This window comes from Loxodonta africana, chromosome 19, assembly GCF_030014295.1.
Source record: "Loxodonta africana isolate mLoxAfr1 chromosome 19, mLoxAfr1.hap2, whole genome shotgun sequence".
In the NCBI taxonomy this organism is placed as follows: Eukaryota; Metazoa; Chordata; class Mammalia; order Proboscidea; family Elephantidae; genus Loxodonta; species Loxodonta africana.
In genome coordinates, this window is record NC_087360.1 from 25,581,737 (window position 1) to 25,602,838 (window position 21,102).

The window sequence follows — 21,102 nt, forward strand, 5'->3', positions numbered from 1 at the left end:
AAGGGGGGCTGGGGATGCTCTGTGTACCCCTTGAAAATGCAGGATCCCCAAAGCCTTTTCCCTTTCTAGGTATTTAAAAACAAAGCAAAACACACTGCTTTTGAGTCGATTAGTACCAAGGAAAAAAAGATTGTTATTTAAATAAAACGAATACACCATATAAAAAAAAAAAAACAAACACCAAAATGCTAGCAGTGGTTGTGTATTGGGTGATCTAACAGAAGAGCCTTTTGTAAATGTGGTCATATTGCTTGCACGAAATTTAAATATTTGTATATATGTTTAAAATCAATTACTCTGACTGTGCTTAGCCAAAAAACAGACAAGAACCCAAAAAAGTAGCAAGTTCTCAAAGCAAGATCATAAAAGGGGAAAATAAGAATGTCATGAACTTCTGTCTCCCCATGGCCATCCCAGGCCCCTCACTGGACTTGGCGCTCACTGAGATCCAGTTTAGAGGACAGCTCACCACAAAGCACCAGGCAGCAGTGCTGGGCAGGAGGAATGAGGATGAGGATTGGAGGTGGACTTCCTGAGGAGCCCTTCCTGAGGGAGGACTTCCAAAAGCCACCAAGAGGACTAAGGTCCTTACCTAGCAGCTGTGGTGATGCAGAATGACCACTCCATGGAAGTCAGGACATGGTTCAATTTCTCTGCTGCTAACTTGTTGTGTGACCTTGGACAACTCAGGTCACCTCTCTGGGCCTCAGTTTCCTCATGTGTAAAATGAGGGGACTTGGTTAACTTAAACCGCATGCACCAGGCACCATGCTGATGCTGTAACACAAAAATGAATAAGATAGTCATTTGATCATAAAACATCAAGAGACTACTCCATTTACTGGGCATTGTAGTCACAGGGATAAAAAAGTCTGTGTCTTTGCCAACAAGACATCCACAACCTGGTCAGGGAGACAGTGTGTAAGCAAATAACGGCATCAGTGCAGAAACACAGTATGAGCACACAGGGGCACAAAGAAGGGTGACCTGTTCTGTCTGTAACGGCCAATTTAGGGGAAGCATCACAGAAGAGGCCTGAGTTCAGGGGTTAGGATAAGTCCCCAAACAGCCACCAAACAAGGCAGAATCCAGCCACCATAGGTAATGCAAGTTCAGAGGGGAGAGGAGATCTATGCTGCTTTGGCCTGTGAAGGAGTGCATGCAGGATGAAGGAGGAGGTCAGAAAAGTTTTGGAGAAATGGTACTGAGATAGGCCTTGAAGGATAAAGAGAGTTGCATGAGAGCCCTGGAGGGCTGAAGAGGCACTCTAGGTGGAAGGGCTGCAACCGTAAAGGCACAAGGCGGGGATTATCAGCTGTAGTTGGTCACAGCAGGCAGACCAGGGAGTGGATGGCAAGGCTGGAAGTCAATGCAGCCATCATGATGAGGGCCACGGAGGAAAGGACACATTACCTCATTGTGTCAGTTCTTGGAAGCAGGTTCTTTTACTACCTACCTCTTTATTTCAAATGAGGAAACAGAGGTTCAGAGAGGTTACAAGGTCACATAGCTGATGAGTGGCAGTAACAAGACTTGACCCAGGTCTGACTGATGCCCCCACTGACCTCCCGACCACTGGAACGGCAGGCAGTGGTTACCAACCCTTCCCATCTCAGTGCACCTGGCCTGGCATTTCACTTCATAGATGTGGGCACCAAAAGGCCACTCTTTGCCTTAACCACGGAAGCCAGCTTGACTGAGCTGCTTCCGATCCAGCAGTGACGGGACCATCAGGATCTCCTTCACTATTCAGAATAGCTGAGGTGGGGTGGGGCAAGAAATATAAGAATTGCTGCAGGTTTTTCTGTGCTCCGCTGTCCACTGCTCTCAGTTTATTGTTGCTGCTACCATGGTGTAGGCTGGCCAGTTTCTAGTTCTTCTAGTGTTGCTGTTGCCCTGAGGTAGATCATAACGACTTGACTAGCGTATGTGGCATTTTTTAGGCCCAAGTCTGAACTAGACCTTGTAGAGTCGGATGCTATCCAGGTACCGTTGGAGGTTCAAGGACTCCCGTCTCCAGCGCCCCAGCTTTCTGAGCTGGTCTGTCATGAACTTTTTTTTCAGGTGGTCATACAAGTGGCTCATCTTTTTCTTGGTCTTATCTGAAGCTCTTGTCTTACAAAAAAAAAAAAGAGATGAGGTTAGGATGAAGAACACAGTTCCACAAAGAAGGCATCTGTGCTGCCAATTGGGGGAGGGGAGTGATATGCCAGCTGGACCCAACAGTCTATAAATAACTTGACTCATAGGAAGCCTCACCTTTCCCTATTTGTAATATGTGGGCATTGAGCTAGAGAACCTCTATGGTACCTCCTGACAGTCTGCAATCTAGGATCTGACTTCGACCTTACCAGCTCTATTTGAATACTGGTCAGAAACAGGCAGAGTGGGGAGGGGCTAAAAGGTACATCTTGTTCCTTTCCCACCTCCCAACTCCTATCATCCCATCCCTGTTGTTCACTTGGTGCTTCCCATATATTACCTGTGACATCCTCTATGTCACACAGAACTCTACTTGTTTCTTCTATTATATAAATTCTGTCCTGCTTCTATCCTGTCCACAGCAAGACTGTGAACTCTACCAAGGCACATCCTGTGTCTCCCTTGTTCATTTATTTATTCAAATGAGCTAGCTACAGCAGGGGATACTAAGGAAAGTCACCCTTAGGTCTTCACGCAACTACAATTTAGTGAGGAAGGTGAGACGTGTCCAAATATTCTAAGCAAGGCTGACAATGATACCTCTTAAAAGAAGCACAAAATCTGAGATTGGAAACATTAAGAAAAGCTTCGTGGCGGGTTGGCATATAAAGTGGGGCTGGGTTTTGAAAGATGGGGAGATTTTAGGCATGTAGCAATGGAATCTGGTGGGAGTTGAGCCAGGGAATTCTAATAAGCTCTAACACCGTCCCAAGACCTTGCGTGTTGAGCAAAGTTCTGCATAAAGGTCAGTCAATGTTGATGCGATTATTCTAAGCCTGGCAGAGCATCAGAAACATTTCAGTTACTTAATAAAAATATAGACCCAAGAGAGGGTCCCTAGCTTAATGGGGCTTGAGTGGGAGCCAGGAATCTATAGTTGCATCATGTACCTGAGATGATTCTAATACAGCCAATGAGAAGTAGGCAGATCCTATTTTACAAAAAAGAGAAGAGTCCCCGAGAAAGTGTGATTCACTCAAGGTCCCAGAAAGTGGGCCTACCCACCTCCAAGTCCACACTATTTCCACTATGCCATGTCTCTAAATTTAGCAGAGGGAGAAATACCCAGGCTCCTACTCTTCATTTAGTCTTTGTGGCTCTTAGGACCTGGCACCATCTTTTAAGCCTCCTTCTCACCCCTTTGCTTTCGCTATCAGAGTCCCATGGGCCCATGCAGATTTGGACCTGGAACATGGAGGAAAGCTCCACAGAGCCAAGAAGAGGGCAGTAGCTCAACTCTAGGCTCCTAATCTGCTTAAAGAAATGAATGAGGTCTTGGAGTCCACTTGTTCGAGACTCTCCCTAGTGCCAACACAGTGTCCATCCCAAGCAGGCCCTTAATCAATTAATTATTAAGCAGGGTCTGTGGGAAGCAGTGGGGTGACGGCACTGTGGTTCCCATCCCCTTCTTCTGAAGGTCAAACCTTACTTGTCCACAAGCAAGTTCTCATCTGGAAAATTGGGATAATCTCTGAAGGAAAAGGACTAATCACTGATCAACACGGATAGTGTTGATGCCGCTCCAATCTCTAGAAACCAAGGCTTCTTTAGATGGGAGACAGTAGGAATTCATTCATGGATTCCCTATGGCCAGAGAGGTAATGTGCTCTGGCTCCCTCAGCCCAGGAAAAGCTGTGGGACCATGGGCCAGTCAGTAACTCAGAATCTCAATAACCTCATCTGTAAATGAGGCCTGCATTAGAGTACCCTGATGGGTTCCTATAGCCTCTAAGATCTGTGATCTGCCCCCAGAGTCAGAGGTGAGAGTGAAATGAATATGGGTCAAGCCACTAACACCCTCTAATGGAAAAGCTTGTGACTACTTTACCTCCATCTCAAAGATTCGTTGTGCACTGAGGTTGTCACGAATAATTACCCGAGATAAGTGGCTCTTGGGTAAAAATTTTGTTGTCGCTGCTTCACTGGAGTTCATTAAGCTGGAGGGAAGATGGGAAGGCGGTACAGGCTGGAGATGGCTGGGGCCAGGGAAGGGTCTGGTTTCATGGCACACAGCTCTGTCCTAATTTTCAGGGGAGCAAGGGAGCAAGCAGAGATTTCTTCTTGTGGAAAGTGAGTTAAAGCGGTGTTTCTTGGGTGTTGAGTGGAAAAGCTATCTTGAGAGGGATGTAGAATGGCCTAGAACTGGGCGAGAAGGGTTAACAGGGACTCAGAACTGGCTTCAGGGGCAGTCATCTTAAGGAGAAAATGTAGGGTGAGGTAGGGGTGGTGGTGGTGGGGGATGTTAGAGGAGGGATGCCAAAGTTTTAGTGTAGGGTTCGGGGCATGAATTTGAGGAGGGCTGGGGGGGGCACTTGAGCCCTGGTGGTACAGTGGTTAAAGCACTAGGCTGCTAACTGAAAGGTTACCAGTTCAAACCTACCAGCTATTCCGGAGGAGAAAGATGTGGAAGTCTGCTTCTGTAAAGATTCACAGCCTTGGAAACCCTATGGGGTAGTTCTACTATGTCCTATAAAGCCCTTGTGAGTAGGAATCAACTAGATAGCAGTGAGTTTGGGGGGCACTTGCTCCAAAGTTGAGGTCTAAGGGGTATCTGAGTATGGAAGAATCAGGAATGAAGAATTTGGACAAAAGTCGGGTTGGGTTTTTTCCAAATCCTCCCCCATTAGGGAAATTCTAAGGGAGAAGGAAGGTGGGGGAAGAGAGAATGGAGTTAGGTGCTCCAAGTGAAAATAGAGATAACATGAGAAATTGGTCAAAAATATATATTGTCAGGCAGAGTTGTCATTTTTTGATAATTTGGTTATACCATGGAGTGGTTTTGCAAAAAAAAACAAAAAACCAAACCTATTGCCATCAAGTCGATTCCAACTCATGTAGTTTTAAATGCTTTTGCTCATTTTTAAATAATTGTTCAGTCTTTCTAAAACTTTGGAAACTAAGTGCACAACAACAGGGAAGGAACTGAACAATTGTAGTTAGGTTGTACAATAAAATACTACACACCTATTAAAACTATTATAACAGACATATACCTCCATGGCATATTAAGGGGGTGGGGAAGCAGGTTACAAAAGAGTGATCACTTTTTGTATTTTTCCAAAAAAAAAAGTATCAGCATGTTGTAACACATACATATGAATGGACCTGGAAGGATATACACCAAAATGTTAACAGCGATGGTCTCTGGCTAAGTAGGGTGATGTGTGTTTTTTAAGGCTTTAAGCTTGCTTGTTTGTCTTGTCTGATTTTCCTATAATGAATGTATATTACTTTTACAGTGAGGACCCAAAATGACAATTTTAAAGGATTTATAAAATTGTTTCCTAATTCATTTTCAGTCAATTTGGAACTACAGGTTCATGAATGTTTTATAGTTACAAACTGCTAAAAACGTCCCAATCTCTCATTTACAGGTTTTCTGACTTCCATGCATGGCAACATGGCATAGGCATAAGGTGATGAAAAAAGCTGAAGTTTAGCAACCAAAATGCTCACACACAAGTCCCAAAAATCTGTTTAAAAAAAGACCTAAAATATTTAAATACATTAAACACTTAATCCACTCAGTGGTGCACCAAATTTACCAATTTCATAAAGAAAAGAAAAAAATTGGAAGAAAGTTACCAATTTGGAAGGAAGGAAAAAAAAAAGGCAATGCCTGGGAATATTCTCTTTCAGATAACTTTGAGCCAAAGCGCTTCTCCCTGAAAGGCCTCTGTGGGAGCTTGGAGGATGCCGCCAGGGGGTCCTGCAATGGAAGGTGTGGGGGGCAGTTCAGGTTTGTGGGGATTGGGGCCAAGCTGAGGGAAAAGCGGACTTGCCAGCATCACTGAAGGAAGTGGACGCTGAGGAGGAGGTGGGTGTCGGGCAGGTTCAGGCCTGAGGGGACCTAGGCCTCGTCAGACTTTGAGAGGATTCAGAGCTCGCCTCAAAGGGCGCTGGGGACCTCCTGGCCGAAACCCTCTCAGAGGAAACGTAGGCTTGCTGTGTGATTTCGGCTTCTCCCGGGAGTCCGGGCTAAGGGGATTGGGGCTCCTGGGGGTCTCAAGAATTGGACTAGGACGGAGCTGGGACCCATGTCTGCGAGAAATTCGGTCTCCCAAGAAAAGGCCTGGCTCTGAGAGTAACCGCTGTCGGAGAGCCTTGGCCAGGAGCCTGAGGGTCCGGTTGATGGACCCCAGGGTCTGAGGGAGTTCGGGCTCCCCCATGGACCCCGAGGTCTGACGAACGCTCTGGCACTTGGGCCACACCTGTACAGCACCGGCGTCTGTGCGGTCCGCGGCCGCAGGAAGCAGATCTGCGGCCGGGCGCCCACGCAGACTCCTTTGTGACTGCTCTGCGTATCGAGCCCGAAGACGGCCGAGGGTCGGGCGCTCCAGGAACCGGTGGCCGCCTGGGCGGCAGTCGCATAAGCCACAGGCGAGTTCAGGTTCCATGTGACCGAAGGCCTGGACGACTGTCCATGAGAGTTTTCCGCGGTCGAATATTCCTGGATGGGAGCTAGGTGGTTTTGGGGAACAGCGAGAGACATGGTCTCTGACGGCGCGCGGACGGGGAGTGAGCTCACAGGCTGAATGCAAGATCTGAGAGCAGCGCGTTACCCGGGAAACGCGCGAGGGGTCAGGATGTGAGCACTGAGTTCCGGAAGAAGCGGGCGCGGCAGGATTGTCCCTTGGCGGCCGCCGTGGCGCGGCTCGGGCGGTTGCCGTGGAGACGGTCTAGTCAGGCTGGATAGCGCTGGGGCTGCGGAGCCCACTTGATCGGGATTGTCGTAGCACAGCGTTTTCGTGGGGCAAATAACAGGATGAGCCAGGGCTGGGCTTTCTTCGAAGACCTAGCACGACTGATTCGTCGACGATGATCCATTCCCATGAAAACGAAAGAGCTTGGCTGTTCGGAATTGTGGCTCCGAGATCGTGACCCGTCTCCTCTCCCCTAAACTCCCGCCCGAGACTTAGCGGTGCGGCTGCTTCCTGAGCGAGCCCGCCCACCCGTCTGTGGGAGTGTTACCCCGAACCGGCCCAGAGAGGTAAGGTCGTCAGGGTCCCGGACTGGCAGCGGGTGCTTATAGCCTGGAGCCGAGCTCACACAACTTGACGAAGAAGGCCGTTCTGGTGTCACTTCTAGGAAGCCTAGCAGACTCGCCCCGTGAAATGGCGCCTCGCGCTCGTCAACCAGTGGATTTTGTTACACGTTTGTAAGCCAGTATTTTATAAACGCCCGCGGTGTTTGTCGAGTTTTCTTACACGTAATGAGACCAGAAAGACCCGCTTTGGGGCCCTGTTTTGTCGCTTTGCGCAAGGCCCTTTCTCCTCCCTGCCTCACTTTCACCCTATGTAAAATAGAGCTATTAACGCTAGGCTCAGGCCCGGGTAGGTTACTTTGAAGATGGAAACAGAGGAGGGAAGTCAAGACTATAAGTGGTGAAACTGCTGTTTCTCTACTTTCTTGTCCTGCTGCTAAATGTTCAAGTCTCTGTGTCACTTCTTCAGACCATCTTTTCAATACCTTAACCCCAGCCTGGAATAACCATTTATTTTCCACTCCTGCAATGCCCTGCGTTTTAACTACCCTAACAATAGCAAGAATACTGCTGTTGTGTGTCGCCCAGGCCATGCCAACTCATAGCGACCTATAGGACAGAATAGAACTGCCCCTGTAAAATTTTCTAGGTTGTAATCTGTACTGGAGCAGATCACCAGGTCTTTTCTCTCACAGAGTGGCTGGTGGGTTCAAACCACTGACTTTTCCATTAGCAGCCCAGCACTTAGCCAATGGACTGCCAGGGCTCCTAACAAGAATAGTTATCATTTATAGAGGGCACACTCTGTGCCAGACCATATGTTATCACATCACTGGATTATCTTATTTAATCATCACAGCATCCTTGTGAGGTAGGCACTATTATTCCTATTTTCCAGCTCTGTCACAACTGTAGTTGCTTGTTTAATGCCTGTCTCCCCGGACTAGACTTTGAGCTATGTGAAAAGAATGATCATAACTTTCTTGTGCATTTCAGCATCCCCAAAACCTCATACAGCACCTGATAGATATTTCTTTACTAGCGTGGAAATAATCACCACTCATGTGTCAGATTTTGTACCGTGGTGGCTTGTGTGCTGCTGTGATACTGGAAGCTATACCACTGGTATTTCAAATACCAGCAGGGCCCCCAATGGCAGTCAGGTTTCAGCTGAGCTTCCTGACTAAGACAAGACTAGAAAAATGATCTGGTGGTCTCCTTCTGAAAAGAATTAGCCAGTGAAAACCTTATGAATAGCAGTGGAACATTATCTGATTTAATGTCAGAAAATGAGCTTTTCCTCAGGTTGGAAGGCATTCAAAAGATGACTTGGGAAGAGCTGCTTCCTCAAAGTAGAGTCAGTCTTAATGATGTGGATGAATTGAGGCTTTCAGGACCTTCATTTGCTGATGTGACATGACTCCAAATGAGAAAAAACAGCTGCAAACATCCATTAATAATAGGAACATAGAATGTATGAGATATGAATCTAGGAAAATCGTAAATTGTCAAAAATGAAATGCATAAGCATCGATATCCCAGGTATTAAGTGAGCTGAAATGTACTGGTATTGGCCATTTTGAATCAGACAATCATATGGTCTACTATGTAGGGAATGACAAATTGAAGAGGAATTGGTGTTGCATTCATCATCAAAAAGAACATTTCTAGATCTTTCCTGAAGTTCAGCTCTGTCACCGATAGGATAATATCCATACACCTACAAGAAAGACCAGCTAATATGACTATTATTCAAATTTGTGCAACAACCACTAAGGCCAAAGATGAAGAAATTGAAGATTTTTACCAACTCCTGCAGTGTGAAATTGATCAAACATGAAATCAAGATGCATTAATAATTACTAGTGTTTGGAATAGGAAAGTTGGAAACAAAGAAGGCTAAGTTGTGGGAAAATATGGCCTTGGTGTTAGAAATGATGCCAGAGATCCCATGATAGAATTTTTCGAGACCAACGACTTCTTCAGTGCAGATACCTTTCTTCGTAACATAAACAACAACTGTACATGTGGACCTGGCCACATGGAATACACGGAAATCAAATCAACTACACCTGTGGAAAGAGACAATGGAAAAGCTGAATATCATCGGTCAGGACAAGGCCAGGAGACGACTGCAGAACACACCATCAATTGCTTATATGCAAGTTCAAATTGAAGCTGAAGAAAATTAAAGCAAGTCCACAAGAGCCAAAATATGACCTTGAGTATATCCTACCTAAATTTAGAGACCATCTCAAGAATAGATTTGATGCATTGAACACTAATGGCCAAAGACCAGGCAAGTTGTGGAATGGCATCAAGGACATCATACATGAAGAAAGCAAAAGGTCATTAAAAAGACAGGAAAGAAAGAAAAGACCAAAATGGATGTCAGAAGAGACTCTGAAACTTGCTCTTGAACATCAAGTAGCTAAAGCAAAACGAAGAAATGATGAAGTAAAAGAGCGGAACAGAAGTTTTCAAAGAATGACTCAAGAAGACAAAGTATTATAATGAAATCTGCAAAGACCTGAAGTTAGAAAACCAAAAGAGAAAGGCACACTTAAGATTTCTCAAGCTGAAAGAACTGAAGAAAAAAAAAAAATCAAGCCTGAGGTTGCAATATTGAAGTATTCTATGGGGAAAATATTAAACAACGCAGGAAGCATCTAAAGAAGATAGAAGGAATACACAGAGTCACTGTACCAAGAAGAAGTGATCGATGTTCAGCCATTTCAGAAGGTAGCATATGATCAACTACCAATGGTACTGAAGGAAGAAGTTCGAGCCACACTGAAGGCATTGGCTAAAAACAAGGCTCCAGGAATTGACAGAATGTCGGCTGAGATGTTTCAGCAAATGGATACAGCGCTGGAAGTGCTCACTTGTCTATGCCAAGAAGTTTGGAAGACAGCTTCCTGGCCAACTGACTGGAAGAGATCCATATTTGTGCCCATTCCAAAGAAAGGTGATCTCACAGAATGTGGAAATTATCGAACAATGTCATTAATACCACATGAAAGTAAAATTTTGCTGAAGATCATTCAAAACTGGTTGCAGCAGTACACCCGCAGGGAACTGCCATAAGTTCAAGCCAGATTCAGAAGAGGACATGGAACGAGGGATGTCTTTGCTGACGTGAGATGGCTGAAAGCAGAGAATACCAGAAAGATGTTTACCTGTGTTTTACTGACTATGCAAAGGCATTCGACTGTGTGTATTGTAACAAATTATGGATAACATTGCAAAGAATGGGAATTTCAGAATACTTAATTGTGCTTTTGAGGAACCTGTACATAGACCAAGAGTAGGACAAGGGGATACTACATGGTTTAAAGTCAGAAAAATTGTGTGCCAGGGTTGTATCCTTTCACATGTTTTTTTAATCTGTATGCTAAGCAGATAATCCTTGAAGATGGACTATATGAAGAAGTACACAGCATGAGAATTTGAGAAAGATCATTAACAACCTGTGGTATGCAGATGACACAACCTTGCTTGCTGAAAGTGAAGAGAACCTTTACATAGATCAAGAGGCGGTTGTTCAGACAGAACAAGGGGATACTGATTGGTTTAAAGTCAGGAAAGGTGTGCGTCAGGGTTGTATTCTTTCACCATACCTATTTAATCTGTATGCTGAGCAAATACGAGAAGCTAGACTACATGAAGAAGAACGGGGCATCAGGATTGGAGGAAGACTCATTAACAACCTGTATTATGCAGATGATACAACCTTGCTTGCTGAAAGTGAAGAGAACTTGAAGCACTTGCTGATGAAGATCAAAGACCACAGCCTTCAGTATGGATTGCACCTCAACATGAAACAAAAATCTTCACAGCTGGACCAACAAGCAACATCATGATAAACAGAGAAAAGATCGAAGTTGTCGAGGATTTCATTTTTCTTAGATCCACAATCAGTGCCCATAGAAACAGCAGTCAAGAAATCAAATGATGTGTTGCATCAGGCAAATCTGCTGCAAAAGACCTTTTTAAGGCATTAAAAAATAAAGATGTCACTTTAAGGACTAAGATGTGCCTGACCCAAGGTATGGTGTTTCAGTCACCTCATACACATGTTAAAGCTGGACAGTGAATAAGGAAGACTGAAGAAGAATTGATGCCTTTGAATTATGGTGTTGGCGAAGAATATTGAATATACCATGGGCGGCCAGAAGAACAAACAAATTTGTCTTGGAAGAAGTACAGTCAAAGTACTCCTTAGAAGCAAGGATGGCGAGACTTCATCTCATGTACTTTGGACGTGTTATTGGGAGACACCAGTCCCTGGAGAAGGACATAATGTTTGACAGAGACCAAAAACCAAACCCAGTGCCATCAAGTCGATTCTGACTCATAGCAACCCTATAGGACAGAGTAGAACTGCCCCATAGAGTTTCCAAGGAGCACCTGGTGGATTTGAACTGCCGACCCTTTGGTTAGCAGCCGTAGGACTTAACTACTACACCACTAGGGTTTCCGTTTGGCAGAGGATCAGTGAAAAGAGGAAGACCATCAACGAGATGGATCGATACAGTGGCTGCAACAGTGAACTCAACCATAACAATGATTGTGAGGATGGCACAAGACCAGGCAGTATTTTGTTCTGTTGTACGTAGGGTCACTATGAATTGGAACCAACTGGATGGCTCCGGACAGCAACATGAAAATAAGGGCACCCTTGGTGGCACAAATGGTTAACTACTCAATTACTATCTGAAAGGTTGGCAGTTCAGATCCACCCAGAGATGCCTTGGAAGACAGGCCTGGCGATCTGCTTCTGAAAGGTCACAGCCTTGAAAACCCTATGGAGCAGTTCTATTCTGCATACATACATGGGGTCACACCATGAGTCGGAATCGACTCAACTGCAGCTTACGACAGCAGAACGTGAAAATGGGTGTCCACCCATCGTTACTCTCTCCCTCAAGAGCAGCTTCTCCTCAGGAAGCTTTTTGTTACCGTAGTGAACAACAATCTCCTCTATTCCTGTTTCTTACCAGGACCCTCAGTTCACTTCTCTCTGGGTTCTCTGATGGTAAGGATCCAGAGCTTCCCTTAGCATTTAGTCTTCCAACTGAGTGTTTTGGAGCTTTTTTCCCTGTCCCTTATGTGACCTTTGCGACACCAGCCCCATCTGCCCATCCTGGGATGAGCTTGATGCATTTGACCCTGGACATTGGCAGGTAGGATTTGCCTATGCAAATCAGCCTCTCTCTTCCAGCAGCCCAGGTACTACCTCCACCCTCACCTAACCCCTCCCTGAAATTGTAGTGAAATGCAGCAAGAGAACTCATCCATTCCAGAAGACCTTTCGATTGGAAGGTAGTGTTGTGATTATCAGAGTCATTTCTTCATTCAACAAGTATTTATCAAGCACCTACTTGTGGTGACACAGAGCTTGGCGCTGGTGATCCAGTAGAAATGAAGGCAGATGTGGTCATATCCCAATAGAGCTCATGGTCTCCTGGTGAGACAGACATTAATCAAATAATCGGACAAATAAAGGCAAAACCACAGCCTCAGAAAGTGTAAGGAAGGAAAGTACATAGGGCTAAGAAAGCCTGGGGCAAGGAATCCTATCAAATATAGGGGCGGGGAGGGATGCTGTCCCAAACCTTTGGGCTAAGATTCCAAGGCTCGTTAACCTTTTCCATTCCTCTGCTGATCCGGAACAGATAGGCTTATAAGGAAAGGGGGTTCTGGATGGAGAGGGTAGCAGAGGCAAAGGCTTTGGGCCAGGCAGGACAGGATGTCTCTAAGGCACTGCAAGTGGCGCAGCCTAGCTGGGGCTCTTCAGGAAGTGGGAATGGCTAATAGGCGGGAGAGATGGGCAGGAGCCAGGCCACAAATGGCCTTGACAGCTGATCTGAGGAACTCAATCTTACCCTGACAATGGGCAGCCACTGGAGTATTTTATTAAGCAGGGGAACAAAACTTTGTCTCATTTGTCTGTACCTGGTGAGGACTGCTGTTTGGCCTTGAGAGGTGTGATCTAAAGCCGAATGCTCCTATTTCAGGGAAACTTACAAGGATATGTGATTTTTGCAGCTTTGTTTAAGTGTGGGAGAGTAAAAGACCTGGAACTCTTAGAAGGCAGGGGTCTGCCCCTCCCTAGGTATATGCCACAGCCCTGCCCTTCTGTACTTGCCCCTGGGGGTTCTGTGGGGCCCCGACGCTTACCTCTGCCGGGAAGCTTTTAGCTACTCCCATCTCTAGACCCTTGGCAGCAAGGTGCAGAAGCGTGTTTAACATGTAGACTTTATAATTTGATCTCTGTTTCACTTGGGCAGTCTGTCTCTTCAAAGAGATGGCCCTTGGAATGGGGGTTGGGGGGCTGGTATCCTTCCTTCTGATTTGGGCATAAATTCAGGAGGCTGAGGAGGGAGACTGTGCAGGTGGTTCCCACTTAGAGGGGCTTGAAGGAGGGAGAGAGTTTGAAGAGAGGTGGGGAGGGGGCTATTTGAGCTAGATAGAGAGTCAGGCCGGGGCACAGCTGAGGGACACAAGCCAGCCTGCCCAGTTAGAAATGTGGCGCTCCCAGGGAAGGCCTGGGATGCCAGGCTGGGGCTTGACCTTGGTCATGTAGGGCACTGCACATGACACCCCCTAAGAAGTGTGCTGAAAACGCAGAGTCCTCCTCACCCTAAGAGTTTGACTGAGTGGGTCTGTGGAGGACTGCTTTTTTAATAAGCTTCCTACAGAATTCTGATGCAGGTGGTCAGAGGACCACCCTCTGGGGAATCCTGCTGTAGGTCCAGAAATCCCTGGGGTCATCCTGCTAAGCCTTCCCTCACTCTCTGCAGTTTTCCGTGAACTCAGCCCAGCAGAAAGATGCAGCCTTTGCTCCCCACTGACCGCTGACCCACCACCTGAATGACAGCACCTTCATGTGCCTTCCCAGTTCAGCCCCGGCAGTCTTCAGTCAGTGGCCTCTCACAGGTCACCAGCAGCCTGTATATCAGCAGTGGCGTGGCTGCCAACAACAAGCTCATGCTCTCCAGCCACCAGATCACCACAGTCATCAACATCTCGGTGGAGGTGGTGAACACCCACTACGAGGACATCCAGTACATGCAGGTGCCTGTGGCTGACAGCCCCGCCTCACGCCTCTGCGACTTCTTTGACCCCATCGCTGACCACATCCACAGTGTGGAGATGAAGCAGGGCCGCACACTGCTGCACTGTGCCGCTGGCGTGAGCCGATCGGCCACCCTCTGCCTTGCCTACCTCATGAAGTACCATGCCATGTCCCTGCGGGATGCCCATACGTGGACCAAATTGTGCCGGCCCATCATCCGGCCCAACAGTGGCTTCTGGGAACAGCTCATCCACTATGAGTTCCAGCTGTTTGGCAAGAACACTGTCCACATGGTCAGCTCCCCAATAGGCATGATCCCTGACGTCTATGAAAAGGAGGCATGCTTGATGATTCCACTATGACCCATCCCAGCCACCCCCGGCCCCGGGATCAGAGACATAGACCTGCCGTTGATCCTGCATCAAGATCTGAACTTGAACATTCTACTTTGGTTGATACAGAAAAAGCAGATGGTGCCTTTTCTAAGGGTGAGGAAAAAAGGAGGGTTGCTAGAGTTTTTAACCTTGGAATCCGTATCGTTCAAGATTAAACTCATTAAATGTAAGGTGGTTAAAATAAGTTTTCAGTCCTGTGAGTGGCAGGTCATGGCTGCTGGGCCCTGACCAAAGAAAAGAGGGAGGCAAGTGGTGCCCCGCTCAGATGAACCTGCAAGTAGCACCCAACACATGTGGCAGGTCTGGAATCCTAAAGCCCTCCTCCAGGCCAACTAACCCAGGAACAGGTCCACCAAAAGACCACCTCATTCTTTTGAACCTAAAGCCAGAGCCTTAAGGATCATGGCACCACCTGTGCTGCTTACAGGGAGTGCCAGCCTATTGGATAAGTGGCCTTTGGGAGGTGCCTCTGGATCCCTGGGGGCCTCAGGCCACTCTGCTTCCACCTTCAACCACAGTGGTCCAACTCTGGTTTTCTAGATTGGACTTACACATACGGTAGTTCTTAAAAAAGCATTTACTATAAGAAGACATTCAAATTTTTGAGTGCTGTTCTGGATGGCAAGGTCTGAAGATGCCCTCAGCAACCCCACCAGCCTTTAGTCCCCTTCTCTGGGGCACATGCTGAGAGAGCAGACCTGATGTCAGGCTTCAGGGTTCCTGTCATGGATTTTGACTCAATGCTGGAGCTACAGGGCAGGCCCATCTCTGTCACCTCCTCTCCATGTGACCTGGGGCTTTTCAGAGGCGCACTTTCCTCACCTGTCAAAGCAACAACAGCGCTTCTCTGCAGGGTAGTTGTGAGGATGACATGGTTCCTTAGCATGGTGCCTGGCATCTGGTACATGCTTTGGGTAAACAGCAGCTCTTGTTACTCAGGATACTCTTTGGCCCTGCTGGTTGGGGATCAGCACATTGATCCTCATAACAGCATTTCCCCACCTGTGCACAACATTTAATGTTTACAACATGCTTCCGAAAGATCTTCTTGTGTGTAAAAAAAAAAAGGCTTAAGGTCCTTTCTGGTCCGACATTAGGGGAGCCCTAAATTTCGAAGCCTTTGCAGAGTTCCCATTGTGTTCAATCCATGCGCGCCAAGGGGTTGTGAGTGGAGGAGCACAGTTCCAGCTCTCCCCTAAACACCTGTTTAAATCACTGACTGCTAGAGCCAGCTAACCACTGGTATTCATGAGGGCACCTGCCAAAGGTGCAGCTGAGAGACCCACCGGTAGGCCCAGAATCTGGGATAGTTCAGACTCCACTGGTTTCTGGGAATCTGACTTGAGACCAGCTATTCTAATCCAGAGGTTTACAGACAAATACACAAATGCTCCAGTTGGTCCAGAGCCCAGTGGAGGCTGAATACCCTTTCTCACCAAACCCACCCCCCGCCCCCATCCACATGGACGTGTCCAGGGGCACAGTTGGGAAGGAAAAAAAGAATGAAAATCACTGGTCTAGACAGATCCACTCTTATTAGAGATGGAAAAACAGGCCCACAGAACATCAGGGTCAGTGTGGCAGAGCCCCACAGAGCAGCCGTTCTGGGGGAAATCCACATGAGAAATTTATTTTAAAGCATTTTTTAAAAGAAATTTGAGTATATAGATTTTCATTTTTTTAACTTTCAAATTAACATACTGTAAGATTAACTTTTTTGGGTGTGCTGTTCTGTGAGTTTAACACGTGTATAGATTGATGTAACCACCACAACAATCAGGACACAGAGTAGTTCCATAACCCCCCCCAAAATTCCCTCAGATCATTGCCCCATCCCAGCCTGTGACAAACACTGGTCTGTGCTCTGTCCTTATAGATTTGCATTTTCCGGAATGTCAATAAGTATCCTCATGTGCGATGTGACCTCTGAAGAATGACTTCTTTCAGCATAATGTGGGAGGTTCATCCGTGTTGTTCCATTGTACAGATGTACGTGCCATGGATTCTTTTACATTCACCTGTTGAAGCATATTTAGGTTGTTTCCAGTTTTTGGTGAATATGAATAAAGTTGTTATAACCATTCGTGTATAGGTTTTTTGTGTGAACATAAGTTTTCATTTTTTTAGAGTATGTAGGTAAGAGTGTGATTGCTTTGTCAATATGGTAAAGGTATGTTTAATTTTCTAACTGCCACACATTCTCAGTGTGGCCATACCATTTTGCATTCCCACCAGCCATGTATGAGAGATCCATATTGGAGGATTTCCCTACTCCCTTGCCAAATTTTTTTTGCCAGTATTTGTTACTGCCAACACTTTTTATTGTAGCCATTCTGATAGATGTGTACTGATATCTCATTGTAGTTTTAATTTGCATTTGAATAATGGCTAAAGATTGAGCACTTTTTGTGTAGTTAATTGCTTTCCATATATTCTCTTTGGTGAAGTGTCTGTTTTAAGTCATTTGCCCATTTTTTAATTGGTTGCGTGATAGTTACAGTTGTGTGTCAACTTGCCTGGGCCGTGATTCTCAGTGGTTTGGCAGTTACGATGTAATTTGGCAGCTATATAATGATGTAATCACCTCCAAAGTGAGATCTGATATAATGAAATCACTTCCATGATGAGATCTGCTATGAGTAGCCAATCAATTGAGAGAGAGCTTCCTTAGGGATATGGCCTGCATCCAATATATGTGAACTTTCTGGCAAAGTTTACGGACTTTTGCTTATTCTGGGTCTTGCAACTGGTTCCTGTTCATCTGACCTCAGTTTCCTGGGACTCAAGCTAGCAGCTTACCTGCCAGTCCTGGGATTCACCAGCCTCCTCAGCCTGTGAGCCAGTGGCTGGCTGTGTTGCCTGCAGATCTTGGGATTAACCTCCACAGCATGTGAACCAGAGGACTGCTGTCTGACCCACCAATCTTGAGTTCACCAGCCCCTGCAGCTATGTGAATCATGAGAAGCCTCCAGCCTGACCCATGGGCTTTGAGCTTTCCAGCCTCTACAACCATGTGAGCCATTTATGTAAATCTCTCTCTCTATATATATATATAAGCCAAACCCATTGCCATCGAGTCATTCTGACTCCTAGCGACCCTATAGGACAGAGTAGAACTGCCCCATAGAGCTTCCAAGGAGCGCCTGGTGGATTTGAACTGCTGACCTTTTGGTTAGCAGCCGTCGCTGTTAACTGCTACGCCACCAGGGTTTCATATGTGTGTGTGTGTGTGTGTGTCTATGTATATGTGTATGTACACACTTCACTGGCTTTGCTTCTCTAAAGAACCCAGCCTAAGACATTTGGTACTGAGAGTGGTTCTAGAGAAACAAAATTGTAAGAATGAGTTTTCTAAAATTGGTTCTCAAGTCTGGTTAGTCTTAAAAAGATGTTGATGACTCTGCTTCCAGTAGTAAAGAGGGCACTGCTAATCCATGATGTGAGATGGTGGTACAAATATGCAAAATATCACCACCAATACATCAGGTGTTGATGAGAGTCCGGTCCGTGTATGATACATTTCTACAATTTTGTCAGAATGTGAAGTATAAGGAAACTGCTGGGTTGGTCCAACTTTCACTAGACAAAGTGATGAAAGAAAGAGATGAACTCAGGGCATCAGAGTCACAGCCCAAGAGCCGCATAAACAACCTCAAAAGTTACCACTTGTGCCTTGGAAGAAAGTCTTATTTCTTTTAGTAATAGAGCTGATACTGCTGAAAACCAGACCCAGACTCTTATGAGAGTGGCTAAATTACAATGCCAGTGGAATTCCCAACCTTGGGTGGTATCTGAAATTAAAGTGAGGGCATTGATTGGGAAGAAATGGGAGCCTGAAACTTGGGATGGGGACATATGGGCAGATAGGAAGGCGGGGCACTAAGCCCCTAAATTCTGTTGAATGACTCCTTCACACAGAACCAGTCCTCTCACTCACATCTGAAGAGATTACTCTATCATTGTCTGCTAAGCCACCCTCCCCAGTAAACCATTAGGCTGTCAGCCCCTGTCTGATGAGATTAACCCAACTGCGTCCAAGGAGCCTTTGTCTAACTCATCCGCTGGGGAGTGGTCTGAGTCACTGCCTGGGAAATTGCCTTACAAGATGTTGCTAAATGTTCTCAGAACACATCCCCACCACCCATAAATAGACTTAAGTCCCAGCAGGGCCCAGTAGATGAAGCACAAAGTGTGATCCAGGAGGTGATATGCTACACTCCAGCAGAACTGCTTGAGTTTCCTACCATGTATAAACAGAAACCTGGGGAATATGTGTAGGAATGGCTATTAAGGGTGTGGGATAATGATGCAAGGGACGTTAAGTTGGATCACTCTGAGTTTATCGATATGAGCCACTAAGCGCAGATCCATCATTCAGTGTTTCAGCTCCAAAGGTTAGGAAAGGATCTAATAGTTTATATGGTTGGTTCGCTGAAACATGCATTAAGTGGTGGCCCACACTAAAAATCAAGTTGAAGTGCCAGACCTGCCTTGGTATACTGTAGAAGAAAGTATCCAAAGTCTTAGGGAAATTGGTGTGTTAGAGTGGATTTTTTAGATTAGACCCACAGACCCGCACATGGAGTGCCCAGAGGACACATCTTTTACCGCAATGGTTAGGAACAAATTTGTGAAGGGAGCCCAAGCATCCTTGAAGACTGCTGTCATTGCTATTTTGTGTAAGATTAGACAGTAGGAACTGCCTAACTGAATTAAGACACCTAACTACAATAGGGCTGCTTGACCTCCTGGTGGTAGAAACCAAGTGGCAGCACTCAGTTGACAAAGACAAGGTGGGCATATTAACCATAATGGACAGTGGAGTCAAAGCAGTAATCAGAATTGTCTGACTCGTTTGGACTTACGGCATTAGACTACTTAATCATGGTGTCCCTAGGAGTGAAATAGGTAGGAAATCTACTAAATATTTACTTGATCTGTACAAGTGAAAGAATACTAAGTCAAGCGAATGGCAGACTAATTTGAGCTGCCAGAATAGAGTCATGGCCAACCAATCAATTCCCAGACTCAGCCAATTTACAGACCCACAACCCCTTGAAAGAAGGAGAGGTGGGGTCCCCTTGAGGAAGGACCTGATTGCACTGCCAAGAATTTATACTGTTAATGTTTCTTCCAGCCTTCTCCAATGGGACCTACAACCTTTTAGGAGAGTGACTGTTCATTGGGGAAAAGGAAATAATTAGACTTTTCAGGGATTACTGGATACTGGCTCTGAACTGACACTAATTCCAGGAGGTCCAAAATGTCACTGTGGCCCACCAGTTGGGGGGGGGGGTTCATGGCGATCAGGTTATTGATGCAGTATGAGCTTAGGTTCACCTCACAGTGAGTCTAGTGGGTCCTCAAACTTATCCTGTAATTTCCCCAGTTTCAGAATGCATAATTGGAATAGGTATATTCAGCAACTGGCAGAACCCCCACATTGGATCCCTGACAAGTGGAAAGAACCAAGTGGAAGCCATTAGAACTGACTGTACCCAGGAAAATACTAAGCCAAAGACTACCGCATTCCTGGAGGGATTGCAGAGGTTAGTGCCACCGTCAAGGACTTGAAGATGCAGGGGTGGTGATTCCCACCACATCCCCAATCAACTTGCCTGTTTGTCCTATGTAAAAAAAAAAAAAAAAAGTGAATCTTGGAGAATAACAGTGGATTATTGAAAATTTAACCAGGTGGTGACTCCAATTGCAGCTGCTATTCCAGATATGGTGTTATTGCTTGCACAGATTAATACACCCCTGGTACCTGGTATGCAGCTATTGATCTGGCTAATGCCTTGTTCGCTATACCTCTTTTGAAGGAAGACCAGAAGCAATTTGCCTTCAGCTGACAAGGTCAGCAATACACCTTCAGTTGCCTACCTGAGGGATATATCAGCTCTCCAATTCTGTGTCATAATTTAGTCCACAGGGACTGACTGCTTTTCCCTTCCACAAGACATCACACTGGTCCATAACGTTGATGACATTATGCAGATTGGACGTAGTAAGGAAACAGTCTCAATGACTCTAAACTCATTGGTAAAACATTTGAGTGCTAGAGCGTAGGAAGTTACTCTGACAAAAATTCAGACGTCTTCCACCTCAGTGAAATTTTAGGGGTTCAGTGCTTTGGGGCGTGTCGAGAGATTCTTTCCGAGGTAAATGAGTTGTTTCGTCTTGCCCCTCCCACAATTAAAAAAAAAGGCACAACACCTGGTTCGCCTCTTTAGATTTCGGGGACAACATCCCCCATTGGGGTGTGTTACTCTGGCCTGTTTATCAAGTGACTTGGAAAGTTGCTGGTTTTGAATGGGGCACAGACCAAGAGAAGGCTCTGCAACAAGTTCAGTTTGCCATGCGAACTGTTGTGCCACTTGGGCCATATGATCCAGCTGATCCGGTGGCGCTTAAAGTGTCAGTGGCAGATAGAGATGCTG

General features: G+C 46.0%; 2 protein-coding genes across 3 annotated transcripts; one reads left to right on the forward strand and one right to left on the reverse strand.

Annotated features, from left to right (window-relative positions):
* Positions 1–1,956: 1,956 nt before the first annotated feature.
* Positions 1,957–6,851, reverse strand: C19H5orf52 (chromosome 19 C5orf52 homolog). Its single transcript, XM_003419137.3, has 3 exons — positions 6,414–6,851; positions 4,026–4,139; positions 1,957–2,110 (listed from the first exon to the last, which is right to left on the reverse strand). The coding sequence occupies exons 1-3, from the start codon at positions 6,692–6,694 to the stop codon at positions 1,957–1,959; spliced, it is 549 nt and encodes a 182-aa protein (XP_003419185.1). The 5' UTR covers positions 6,695–6,851.
* A 20-nt stretch (positions 6,852–6,871) lies between these two features.
* DUSP18 (dual specificity phosphatase 18) lies at positions 6,872–17,676 on the forward strand. Of its 2 annotated transcripts, none has more exons than XM_023559225.2 (2): positions 6,872–7,360; positions 13,993–17,676. In XM_023559225.2, exon 2 carries the CDS (start codon positions 14,063–14,065, stop codon positions 14,627–14,629), a length of 567 nt encoding a protein of 188 aa, XP_023414993.1. In that variant the 5' UTR covers positions 6,872–7,360; positions 13,993–14,062; the 3' UTR covers positions 14,630–17,676. The 2 variants fall into 2 exon arrangements, with proteins under 2 accessions (XP_023414993.1, XP_010597043.1); XM_010598741.3 differs by having other exon boundaries at positions 6,873–7,192.
* Positions 17,677–21,102: the final 3,426 nt, after the last annotated feature.